Raw genomic sequence first — 13258 nt, 5'->3', positions numbered from 1 at the left:
GAAGATCCCCTGGAGAAGGAAATGGCAACCCATCCAGTCTTCTTGCCTGGAAAATTCCATGGACAGAGGAGCCTGGCAGACTACAGTCCATGGCGTTGCAAAGAGTCGGACACAACTGAGCAACTGTACATGCACACCACCCTACCTTTCTACTACAATGCATCCACACCCCCCATGCACACACCTTGAGCACTACTGCTATCAAGCAAGCTTCTGTCAAGAAAATGTAAGGTTTATCCTCTGGAGAAGTTAAATGAGAGAGGATTGGAATTTGAAGATAAAGATATAGGAAAAGGGATGAGGTTGAAAATGGACAGATTTAACATAATGCTTTAAACACCAGAAATGCTTCAAGATGGGCATCCCTCTCTAAGAAAGGTAATTCAAGCTTTAGTTTCTGAATGGTTCTGGAGAACAGAACCCCCAAAATATCTGGGGATCTCTCTGAGCCATCAGAGCTACAGCATCTAAAAAGCCCACTTTCTTGCACAATTATCCTAAAATAATTTTGCTATCAAGCTCCATCCATGCACAATGAATTTATAATCAGCTCTGAAATATCCAACTCTTTAATATAAAGAAACAACAGAATCAATCCTTTGCAATTTAATTGCTGCTATGGAGACAACTAAATCCCATTTTACTATCACCCTACTGAATGCATATCTATGAGTACTTTTGAGCCATTCTCCCCAATTATCCTCTGCGCAACTGCTATACTTCCAAATTTTAGTTCTCCTCACAATTTAAGACAAGAAATAGAGAACAAGGAGGATCTCAGGAAATTCAAAAACAAGAAACTCTCTCATAACCCACACCTGAACACAAAAGTTAGGGTAGATTAACATAAAAATTTCAAATTCAATGTAAGATCTTACTTGTTTATCTTTTCTTTCTATAACATCTTGCTTATGTTTGCATTTTTGAGATGTCTCCTTAATAGCTGATGCCTGCAAGATTGAATCAGAAGGGAAGTTAGTTTAAAAAAAAGCAAGGCAATTATGTGACCCTGCTCATCCAAACATAAAACTGCTCTGTAAGTTTACCCACAATGCTCTTCTATGACTTCTTTCAAAGTAAATTCATTATCACCCAAAACACAAACAATTAAAGGTTATTTCTACAGATATTAAAAGTAGTTGCAGCTATATGCATACATATGTTTCTACATTTCTTCACATTTATTTCCTCATGTTATTTTATCCTAACAGCAATCATATACAATAGCAGGGTCCATAGTTTAAAACACTCTCAAAACAATTACGTGACTCCAAAATCTTCCCTAAAGGTTAAAAGCTATGATTGCAAAATTTTTTAGTTACGTTTTCAAGGTATAGAGAATATTCCATATGCCATTATATTATTTATTCTAAAAAACATGAGGTTTTTTACATTATGTTCTACAAAGGGGAATGTAATTATATAACATGCATAAGAAATTCATAAAAGGAGATCAATGTTTCTGGGAATATTGCTCTGAATCCTCCTGTAATTAGAACAATCACATTTCATTTTTTCTCTTTATATATCTTGGAATTTCTATAGAGTAGCAAGTTTCTATAAAGTAGCAAGTGATGATTAGGATCTTGAAAGATCTGTGGTAGTAGAATTCCTAATAAAAGAACTTAAAGAACTAAAGTTACAAGTAAATCCACAAATTTAAAAACCTACAAAATATTTTTTGTATTTGCTAAAATAAATGACAAGAAACCCAAAACTGAGCCAGAAATATAACCTTCTCTTTGATTCGAGCCTCCAAAATGTGACGCTGCCTTTCCATTTCTTCAATGCGTTCTGTTATAGGAATCTGACTTTCTTTAAGTTTTCTGACCTCTTCCTTTGCTTGGTCCCGAGCTAGTTTTACTTCTTCATATTCCTGACGAACATTTTCATATTCCTTACAATGAATTCAAGAAAGAAAAGTTAATATACTCTTCACTTAAAGTAACACATATACTAAAATCAAGCTACAGGCAGAAACCAAACCTATGAAAAAGACAAGTTTGAATCCCTTTAGGAGGTCTATTAATAAAAAAAATTTGCCCTCTGAAACAACTTCAGAAATTGAAAATATCAAATAATGATGAACTTAGTGATACTATACACTTATATCACTAGGCCAGATTCTGTCTTCCATCCCTTCCTGTTTCTGAGACATATATCCTAATGATTACTAAAGGGAGGATCTCGTTTAATCTCTGAATAATGAAGGGATTCAAAAATATATAAAGAACCAAAAGAAACTCACTCATGAAAAATTTTTAAAAACTAAAAAAGAAAATGGTCCAACAGAAAAACAAAATGAATCATCCAGGTGAAAATGAGGCTTGTCACATCACAGGAATAAATGAATATTTGCTAAAAAAAGAAAAAGTGCTAAGAAAGCATATAGTAAGAATGAGTGGGATGAAGAAAGCTTAAAAAAAAAAAGAATACAAATAAACATTACAAATAACTGAGAAAACAAGAGCAGTAACAGGCAAAGGAAAAAAGGAAAGATATACCCATCTGAATGCAGAGTTCCAAAGAATAGCAAGAAGTAAGAAAGCTTTCTTAAGTGAACAATGCAAAGAAATACAGGAAAACAACAAAATGGGAAAAACTAGAGATTTCGTCAAGAAAATTAGAAATACCAAGTGAACATTTCATGCAAAGATGGGCACAATAAAATGGCAGAAAAAGTATGGACCTAACAGAAGTAGAAATATTAAGAGGTAGCAAGAATACAAAAAACTATACAAAAAAGGTCTTAATGACCCAGACAACCAAGACAGTGTGATCACTCACCTAGCGTCAGAAATCTTGAAACATGAAGTCAAATGGGCCTTAGGAAGCATTACTAGGAACAAAGTTAGTGGAGGTGATGCAATTTCAATGAGCTATTTCAAATCCTAAAAGATGATGCTGTTAAAGAGCTAAATTCAATATGTTAGCAAATGTGGAAAACTCAGCAGTGGCCATAGGACTGGAAAAGATCAGTTTTCATTCCAATCCCTAAGAAGGACAAGCCAAAGAATGTTCAAACTACCACACAATTGCACTCATTTCACATGCTAGCAAGGTAATGATCAAAATCCTTCAAACTAGGCTTCAACAATACGTGAACTGAGAACTTTCAGATGTACAAGCTGGATTTAGAAAAGGCAAAAGAACCAACATCAAATCGCCAACATCTGCTGGATCACAGAAAAAGCAAGGGAATTTCAGAAAGACATCTATTTCTGCTTCATTGACCATGCTAAAGCCTTTGACTGTGTGGATCACAACTGGAAAATTCTAAGAGAGAAGGGAATACCAGACCACCTTACTTATATCCTGAGAAATCTGTATGCAGGTCAAAAAGCAACAGTTAGAAACGGACATGGACAACGGATTGGTTCCAAATTGGGAGTACATCAAAGTTGTATATTGTCACCCTGCTTATTTAACTTATATGCAGAGTACATCATGTGAAATGTCAGGCTGGATGAAGCACAAGCTGGAATCAAGATTGCCAGGAGAAATATCAATAACCTCAGATATGCAGGTGATACAAGCCTTATGGCAGAAAGTAAAGAGGAACTAAAAAGCCCCTTGATGAAGGTTAAAGAGGAAAGTGATAAAGCTGTCTTAAAACTCACTGTTCAGAAAACTAAGATCATGGCATCCGGTCTTCATGGCAAATAGATGAGGAAAAAATGGAAACAGTGACAGAGTTTATTTTCTTGGGCTCCAAAATCACTGTGGACAGTGACTGTAGCCATGAAATTAAAAGATGCTTGCTCCTTTGAAGAAAAGCTATGACAAACCTAGAAAGTGTATTAAAGAGCAGACGTACCACTTTGCCAACAAAGGTTCATAAAGTCATAGCTATGATTTTTCCACTAGGCATCTGGATGTAAGAGTTGGACTTAATGCTGAAGCTTCAATACTTTGGCCACCTGAGGCAAAGAGTCAACTCACTGGAAAAGACCCGGATGCTATGAAAGAGCAAAGACAGTAGAAGGGGACAACAGAGGATGAGATGGTTGAATGGCATTACTGATTCAATGGAGATGAGCAAACTCTGGGAGACAGTGATAGACAGGGAAGCCTGGCATGCTGCAGTCCATGGGATCACAAAGAGTCGAACATAATTAAGCGACTGAACAACAATAAACATTATAGGAAGTAAAAAAAGGAAATACTGAAAAATCATTAAACTCAATCTTTAAAGAGAAAAATCAAAAGACTTCAAGATACAAAGATAAAGCAGGTGTCAGAATAATAATAAACATAGGAAAAAATTATGAAATTAAGCTGAAAAAAAAAAGAAAAAGTTTAAGAAAAATAGAATTACGGAAAAGGATAGGGTGAAACGGGTGGGACAGGCTGAATAAAGTCACAAATACAGCCACACATTTTTCCAATCTAATAATTATTTCCATCCTGGCATTAAAAATATTATTAAATTTCCTTATTTTGTTCCACCCACTGAAAAATAATGTACTGAGGGAAATGAATTTTTGACCCAAACTGTGGTTCCAAATCATATACATCACAGTGATTAAAACAGTAAACTCAGTAAACTTATGAACCATAATGAGTAGAAGATTACAGTTAATATCCTTCAGCTCTGTCTGTAGCTGAAGTTGATACTAGTAGCCCACTCCAAGTAAATATTCAGTGACCCAAGGACATTTCATTCTTACATATGTAAATATTTTTAGCTCATTAATATTTTATAAAACAAAACTATCTGTTGACTCAATTCTGGAAGAATTAAGGACACAGACTAAATCAACTGTTACCTGTTATGCAATAACAATAACATAGCACACAGTTGCAAAATAACACAGAGACAGATAAATATTACTATGCAAGATACACAAAGCAAAAATGAACAGTACCTAATTTGAGTATTTAGTGTCTCCTTTATAATTTTCCTGATACTTAATCACTATTTTACTTTAGTAACTCAGACTTACCACCCATGGCCTTTTTGCTTCAAGCATCTCAATCAAATCTAAATGTCGCTTACGTTCATAGAACCTGTCCACATCTTGTTTATATCTTTCATTCCTCTGAATCATTTTCTCTAGATATTCAGTTTTCTGTTTGCATGAGGTCTAAAACAAATATTCATTTAACAATTAGCTTAATCAAAGACAGACAAAAGGTCAAATCTTTTTATAATGAAAAATGTATCATGCTAGCAAAATTTCACAATAGGAGTTCTTATGAACTGTGTAAAACTAAAGTGCACACCTGACTTCTGGTCTAGGATCTACTATTTATCAATTATGGGACCATGAGGAAGCCCTGCCACATCTCTAAGCTTGGACTCTTGTTGCCTAAAGAGAAGAGAGATATCTGCCCCATTCACTTCACTGGAAGAAGGTGTTCAACTACTACAGGTGAAAGCTCAAAAGCTGTAACATGACATACAGAAAAGTGGTATTATTAGTAGTATGTTATGAACACCCATGCCTGAAGGATTTAGAAATGAGATAAAGGAAAGCTAAAATCTAGCCTTTACCCTGTGAATTAACAAACACGTAAATTGTCCTTAGAACCCAGAAGAATATGTGCTTGTTTTCTTTCAGAAGTTGGTAGGTAGGTAGTCTTTCAGAGGGGAGTATTAGATGATTTGATGTGCGGAAAAATAAAAGGACTAATAGCGGTATCTAAAGTAGGATTAAAATAATTACAACTTATTTTGCCATTCACTCTGAGTAAGTATAACAATAACAATAGCATTAAATCAGAACCTATCATGTTATCAAGTACAGATAGTTCCAGTTTGTATGTGCTTAGTCACTTCAGTTGTGTACAACTCTCTGCAATCCATGGACTGCAGCCCACCAGTCCCCTCTGTCCATAGCATTTTTCAGGCAAGAATACTGGGGTGGGTTGCCATGCCCTCCTCCAGGGGCTCTTTCCAACCCAGGGATCAAACCTGCACCTCTGGCACTGCAGGCAGATTCCTTACTACTGAGCCACTGGGAAGTGCCAGTTACAGTTTAAAAGAAAGCATTAGTTTACTAGATTTCTCATTACAAAAATTTACTGAATTGTAGCTGCTGAATTATGAAAAATGATTCATTAAACATCTTTTAATGTAATATACTATAAAAGGACATTTAAATTTATTAAGAGTGAAGATAAAAATCAAACACTGCAACTAAATGTACAGTTCTTTTATAAAGTCTATCCTCACACAACTGAATAAAACATAAGAATGGGCTTAAAAGAGACACTAACTAAATGCTATATATATGCTGTATTACCCAAAACCCTATACAGCGCCTGAAATATCACAGGTGTTTAGAAAATACTCAATGAATAAAAGAATAACACTGAAACTTCCTGAGAGAAAAAAGTACTTTGTAATACTATTAATTGGCTCTTTAGAAATTCAATTAATAACACATATTTGATGACATGATAGTCAAAACTTTGTATCAAACCCATTCTTACTTTTTAGTAACCTAATTTAATTACTGAAAATCCTTGCTGAAAAAAAATCACAAATATATGAATTTACTCAATGAACTTATTCACTGAAAGACATTATCCAATGTCTTTCATTATCCAATGAAAGACAATAAAATGAGTTGACTATAAATTACCTCTAGTTGTTTTTCTTTCTCCCTGAAGTTTTTCAGTTCACAGTGGTATTTGTGCATTTCTGGAGGACCAATTGACTTCTCGGTAGCTTCAAGGAGTTCAATTTTACTGAGTTTAGCAAACTCTCCAACTTTATCCTAGAACACAAAACTTAAATATTAACTAATATTATCATTTACAAATATCTTCAAAACATTTTTCACTCGATACTTGTCAAGAAGAAACTCATTCAAAAGAAAAAAAAAAAACCTTTGAGATATGAATCTTAAAATAAATCCTGTCCTTTGATATTATTCTTTATATTAATAAACTTAGGGTATAAACTACCACATTTTTGAGAACTTTAAAAAAATTTCAATGTCAATATTTCCAGGCTGAAACTTTTATATACATTTAACACAGTTTGGAAATAAAAAATACTGCCCTGGATTGCAATGATCATTACCACATGTCAATTGGAATGAAATTATTAGAACCTTAAAAAGAAAACAAGGATGGCAATTTCAAACAACTATTAATATTCCTGGAGACAGCTTTAAATCAGCTGATAAATGCTTTCAAATTTTAACTTTTACTTAACTTGGACACAGTAATCAAATCACCATTGTTTCTGAAGAAATAAACTAATTCAGTCACTAGAATAACATCCAAAGACAAGTCTAAAAGATATTTGATTTTAATATTTAACATGGAATATCAAGAGGTTTTATCTTTTTTGAACAAACTTAAAATATAAAACAGTTCTAGAAGGCATACACATAGATTTAAGAGTCCTGGTATATAAAGCATTTTATACAAATACACTGATTAAGAAGTTGTTTATTAACACAATTTTAAAAGCCTATAAATTGAAGCACAGAACTATTCAAGCTACTTTCTGTACTTATAAATAATACCTTTATTATTTACAAGGAAATAAATAAAGGAGATAATACCTTCACTTCCTTATTTATTAACTGAGTATTTCTAAATTACTAAAAAGTAGTAAGATTTTACTATAAGAGATGAGATATTACCTTTTACAATACAAAGAACTGTTAACTATTAAGACCACTATGCTCCTTTTAAATAGTAACAATAGCTCTCAAAAAGTATTTATATTCTTATATAACTTAAAGAGGAAACATTATATAGAAATGTTTCCCACTTTTACATTTAATTCTCTCATACCTGAGGTAGAAACTGGCAAAGATTGCCCACTTGAATATTTAAGGCTGCAACTTGCTCTTCTACTATTTTTTGGTTTGCAGATTTTTTGTTGATGAACCAAAGGGACTGATTTTTTGCCACATCAATCTCGCGAGTGATTACAAGGTTTCCAGAAGTCCTGAACCTATTTAAAAATTAAAAATCTTTATACTCAAAATACATACATTATTTTAAAAATTAAATTTCTAAAATTCTCTTGCACCAAAGGTTTCCACATAGGATTATTATTATACTTTTTATTTAACATTATAGCCCTTCCAAAGAAGGAAAGCCTGGCATTTTATTAGTGGTAATACATAACTGACCACAAATAAGTTACTTCTTTCAACATCTGAAATTTAAACCATTAAAATAAAATTAAAACACACTGATATTAACTCCCAAACATTGCCTGAGGATTCACATATCTGGAGTTATTTATCCTTTAATCATTATGCTATTCTCTAATCACATGTGCTCACTGCAATTCAAACTGGGTTGATATATTACAGCATGAAGAGCTCAACGTTGAAACTCTCTCTGCTTGGAAAATGTACAAATGCAAACCAACTACTGTGTATGTATTTCCAGATATCAAGTAGAAATGCATACAGGTGGCCCATGGCTTCCTCATCGTATACTCCACCACTCTGAATTCAGAAGAAACTGTATCACATGACTATAAAAGAACACTGAACAAAAGAAAACTCATCTGAAAGAAGGGTGTTTACTTTTTGCTTTTAGAAGCACTACTGTGCCACACCTACCTATTCACCCATCTTCACTGAAAATCAGCAGCATGTGGCTTAAATATAACTTATTGATATCCAATGGCAAAATGACAATGTAAATACTGTATATATCTAGATTATACTGTAATCAAAACACTCCAAACCGTAAGATTTTAGGATGTTAAACAAGGTATTCTAAACTTTCATTTCCAGGAGCATAACTAACAAAGTATTTTCTGATTCTCTTACTGAACAACTACTAAAAAAAACTGGTCAAGTATCTTTATAAATGTATTTATAGGTTAGCATGAAAGTAAGGAATTCTGGCCAAAACACCAGTGCAGATGGGAAACCAGCAGTGGAAAAAAGAAACTGCCTTTCATTCGGAGGGCATTTGGCCAGCCAGGTAACCTGGTGTATTTATTTTAATGATCCCCTGAGAGAGGGGTGTTGAAGACAAAGCCCAGAGTTCTCTAAGGTAGAGTCTAACAGAAACCATCCCAAGGATCGGATCAAGAAGGCAGAGGAGAAGGACAAGGGGAACACCTTCTCAGACAAATACATCAAAAATACATCTACATGCAGAATTATTTACATAGAATATCTACTGAACATTGGAAGAAGACTTCAGACTTTCTAAAGGGCAAGAAAATCTTCATGTAACTAAGTAGGACAAAAGAAGAAAGGGAAAGAGAGAGAGAGGAACTGGGATGGAATCTGAGTCCCTGGGAGCAAGCTGTGAAAGAGGAAAGGTTTCTGCACATTGTGAAGTTCCCTCATTGGTGGTGAGATCAACTGGAACAAAGGGGTAGCTTTGGAGCCTCAGAGGAGAGTGCAGCAACTGCTTTGCGAGGGCAAAGTGGAAAGACACCTTCAGACAGTAGGTGCCACCTGGCAGACCCCAGCCTGAGACACTCATCTGCTGGGGCAGGTGGAGTGAGGCTTGGGTTTTGGAGGTTAGACCCCAGGAGAGGACCAGGGTTGGCTGTGTAGAGACAGTCTGAGGTGGGTAGGGTGTGGTGTGCCACTACAAAGCGAGTATGGGAAGAAGCCTGGGACTGATAAGAGAGGCAAGGCACCACTGTGGGTGGCACATGAAATGAGCAGCAAGACCATCAGAAAAACTTCCTTCTCTGAGTTCATGCTCTTAGGCAGCAGAGCACTGCCTACATGGGGTTCAAGGATGGGCATGGGCTACCACTGTCATCTTGGACTCCAGAGATGGGCATGGGCTGCTGTTGCTGAGGGTCCTGTGAGAAGCAGCTGCTCGTGGCCCCCACTTCCTGGGAGCATGTGTGGGCAGCACACCTGCACACTGCCTACCAATATCCAGTATACACTGAGGGAAGATATGACAAGCATCTAAACCAAAAGCAGCCCTCACACCAAAAAATATTAAAGCCACACAAGCTATGCAAGGACGCTCCCACATATTAGCAGCCCTCCGAGAGAGGAGAATGAAAAAGTTAGCTTAAAACACAACATTCAAAAAACTAAAATCATGGCATCTAGTCCCACCACTTCATGGCAAAATAGATGGGGAAACAGTAGAAACAGTGTCAGACTTTATTTTTGGGGGGCTCCAAAAGCACTGCAGATGGTGACTGCAGCCATGAAATTAAAAGACGCTTACTCCTTGGAAAGAAAGTTATGACCAACCTAGATAGCATATTCAAAAGCAGAGATATTACTTTGCCAACAAAGGTCCGTCTAGTCAAGGCTATGGTTTTTCCAGTGGTCATGTATGGATGTGAGAGTTGAACTGTGAAGAAGGCTGGGCACCAAAAAATTGATGCTTTTGAACTGTGGTGTTGGAGAAGATTCTTGAGGGTCCCTTGGACTGCAAGGAAATCCAAACAGTCCATCCTAAAGGAAATCAATGAAGGAGATCAGCCCTGGGATTTCTTTGGAAGGAATGATGCTAAAGCTGAAACTCCAGTACTTTGGACACCTCATGCGAAGACTTGACTCGTTGGAAAAGACTGATGCTGGGAGGGATTGGGGGCAGGAGGAGAAGGGGATGACAGAGGATGAGATGGCTGGATGGCATCACGGACTCAATGGACGTGAGTCTGAGTGAACTCCGGGAGTTGGTGATGGACAGGGAGGCCTGGCGTGCTGTGATTCATGGGGTCGCAAAGAGTTGGACACGACTGAACGACTGAACTGAACTGATGGCTAAAATCTTCCCAAACTTAAAAAGCGGAAACAGATATCCAGATATAGGAAACACACAGGGTTCTAAACAAGATGAACCCAAACAGACCTACACCAAGATACATTATTTCTAAAAATGACAGAAGTTAAAGACAGTATTCTTAAGGCAGCAAGAGAAAAACAAAGAGTTAATGACAAGGGAACTCCCATAAGACTATCAGCTGATTTCTATATAGAAATGTTACAGCCCAGAAGGAAGTGGCAAAACATTCAAAGTCTCAAAAGGAAAACTCTGCAACCTAGAATACTCTACCCAGTTAAGATAACCATTTGGAATAGGAGTAGAGAGAAAAAATTTCTTGGACAAGCACAAACTAAAAGAATACAGCAATACTAAACCTATCCTAAAAGAAATATTGAAAGGTCTTCTCTAAATAGAAAAGAAGCAAACAGATATAGGTAGGAAGAAATCACAACTGAAAAGGAAATCACTTAAGCCAGTGTACATACAGATTAAAAAAAACCTATTTGTGAAAGCAATCATAAACATAATAAACAGCAAAAGGATAAACATGAAGATATAAAAAATATAAAATCATAAAATGTGTGGAAGAAGAATGTTTACCTATGTGACTATTAAAGCAAGCAGATATAGGAAAGGGTTAACATACTTGAAAAATAGAGCAACTACAAATTAAAAAACATACAAAAATTCACAAAAACCAAAAAGAGAACATAAGCATAAAATTTTCATCAAACCAGACAGAGGAAAAAAGAAGAAATATAGTCAACTGGAAAACAAAGTTTAAAATGGCAGTAAATACTTATGTATCAATAATTACCTTAAATGACAGTGGACTGAATACTCCAATCAAAAGACAGAGTAAAAGATAGGATAAAAGAAAAATAGAGCCTCCCACATTAGGACAAAGGACACACAGACTGAAAGTAAGGGGATGGACAAAGTTATTTCATGCAAACAGAAACTCACAATACTCATATCAAACAAAATAGACTTTAACAAAGGCCACAAAAAAAGATGAAAAAGGATACCGTATGATGATAAAAGGAACAATGCAAGCAGAGGATTTTACACTCGTTAACATATATACCCCCAATATAGGAGCACCCAAATATATAAGACAAATACTAACACGACACAAATGCAGAAACTGATAGGGACACAAGAGGAAGAGACTTTAATACCTCATTCACATCAGGGGACATATCCTCTATAAAGAAAACCAATAAGGCAATAAGATCTCATATGATGCAATAAAACAGATTTAAGTGCTATTTTCAAGATACTGTATGCAAAAAAACCCAGGATACACATTCTTTTCAACTGCACATGGAACATTCCAGTTCAGTTCAGTCACTCAGTCATGTCCAACTCTTTGCGACCCTGTGAACCGCAACATGCCAGGCCTTCCTGTCCATCACCAACTCCCAGAGTTTACCCAAACTCATGTCCATTGACAGAGAAGGCAATGGCAACCCACTCCAGTACTCTTGCCTGGAAAATCCCATGGACGGAGGAGCCTGGTAGGCTGCAGTCCATGGGGTCACTAAGAGTTGGACACGACTGAGCGACTTCAATTTCACTTTTCACTTTCATGCATTGGAGAAGGAAATGGCAACCCACTCCAGTGTTCTTGCCTGGAGAATCCCAAGTTAGGCGGAGCCTGGTGGGCTGCCGTCTATGGGGTTGCACAGCATCAGACGTGACTGAAGTGACTTAGCAGCAGCAGCAGCAGCATATTCATTGAGTCAGTGATGCCATCTAACTATCTCATCTTCTGTTGTCCCCTTCTCCTCCTGCCTTCAATCTTTCCCAACATCAGGGTCTTTTCAAATGAGTTAGCTCTTCACATCAGGTGGCCAAAATATTGGAGTTTCAGGTTCAACATCAGTCCTTTCAATGAACACCCAGGCCTGATCTCCTTTAGGATGGACTGGTTAGGACTAACCAAATACTAGGGCACAAAATTAACCCCAACAAATTTAAGAGTATAGAAATTATTTCAAGGATCTTCTCTAACCACAAAGGCATGAAACTAGAAATTAACCACAGGAAAAGAAATGAGAAAAAAACAATTACATGGAGACTAAACAACATGTTACTAAAAAACCAATGGATCAAAGTGAAAGTCGCCTCAGACTCTTTGCAACCCCACAGACTATTCCGTCCACGGAATTCTCCAGGCCAGAATACTGGAGTGTGTAGCCTTTCCCCTCTCCAGGGAATTTTCCCAACCCAGGGATTGAACCCAGGTCTTCCACATTGCAGGTGGATTCTTTACCAGCTGAGCCACAAGGGAAGCCCAAGAATACTGGAGTGGGTAGCTTATCCCTTCTCCAGCGGATCTTCCCAACTCAAGAATTGAACCAGGGTCTCCTGCACTGCAGCCAGATTCTTTACCAACTGAGCTATGAGGGAATGAGGAAATCAAAAAGGAAACAGAAAGTAAACAAAACTGACAAGCTGTTGGCCACACTCACCTAGAAAGGATAGAGAACCCAAGCAAATAAATTAAGAAACAAAAAAGAAGTCTCAACTGATACCCCAGAAATACAAAACACTGTAAGAGAAT

The 13258-nt window shown here is 36.5% G+C and overlaps 1 protein-coding gene across 4 annotated transcripts in view; it reads right to left on the bottom strand.

The window, feature by feature from the left end:
* Positions 1-13258, bottom strand: part of SMC5 (structural maintenance of chromosomes 5) — a 104448-nt gene that overhangs the window by 53851 nt on the left and 37339 nt on the right. For 3 of the 4 annotated variants that reach the window (XM_005683721.3, XM_005683722.3, XM_018052058.1), the window contains 5 exons: positions 7759-7921; positions 6591-6725; positions 4947-5087; positions 1736-1897; positions 879-950 (listed from right to left, as the gene is read on the bottom strand). In XM_005683721.3, coding sequence (XP_005683778.1) covers positions 879-950; positions 1736-1897; positions 4947-5087; positions 6591-6725; positions 7759-7921 — 673 coding nt within the window. The remainder of the gene's footprint in view (positions 1-878; positions 951-1735; positions 1898-4946; positions 5088-6590; positions 6726-7758; positions 7922-13258) is intronic. The other variant, XM_013965974.2, reaches the window with a different exon arrangement.

The sequence above is a fragment of the Capra hircus genome, chromosome 8, assembly GCF_001704415.2.
Source record: "Capra hircus breed San Clemente chromosome 8, ASM170441v1, whole genome shotgun sequence".
NCBI classification, from domain to species: domain Eukaryota; kingdom Metazoa; phylum Chordata; class Mammalia; order Artiodactyla; family Bovidae; genus Capra; species Capra hircus.
The sequence above is the reverse complement of the archived record's forward strand: the minus strand, read 5'-3'. Positions and strand labels throughout refer to the sequence as shown.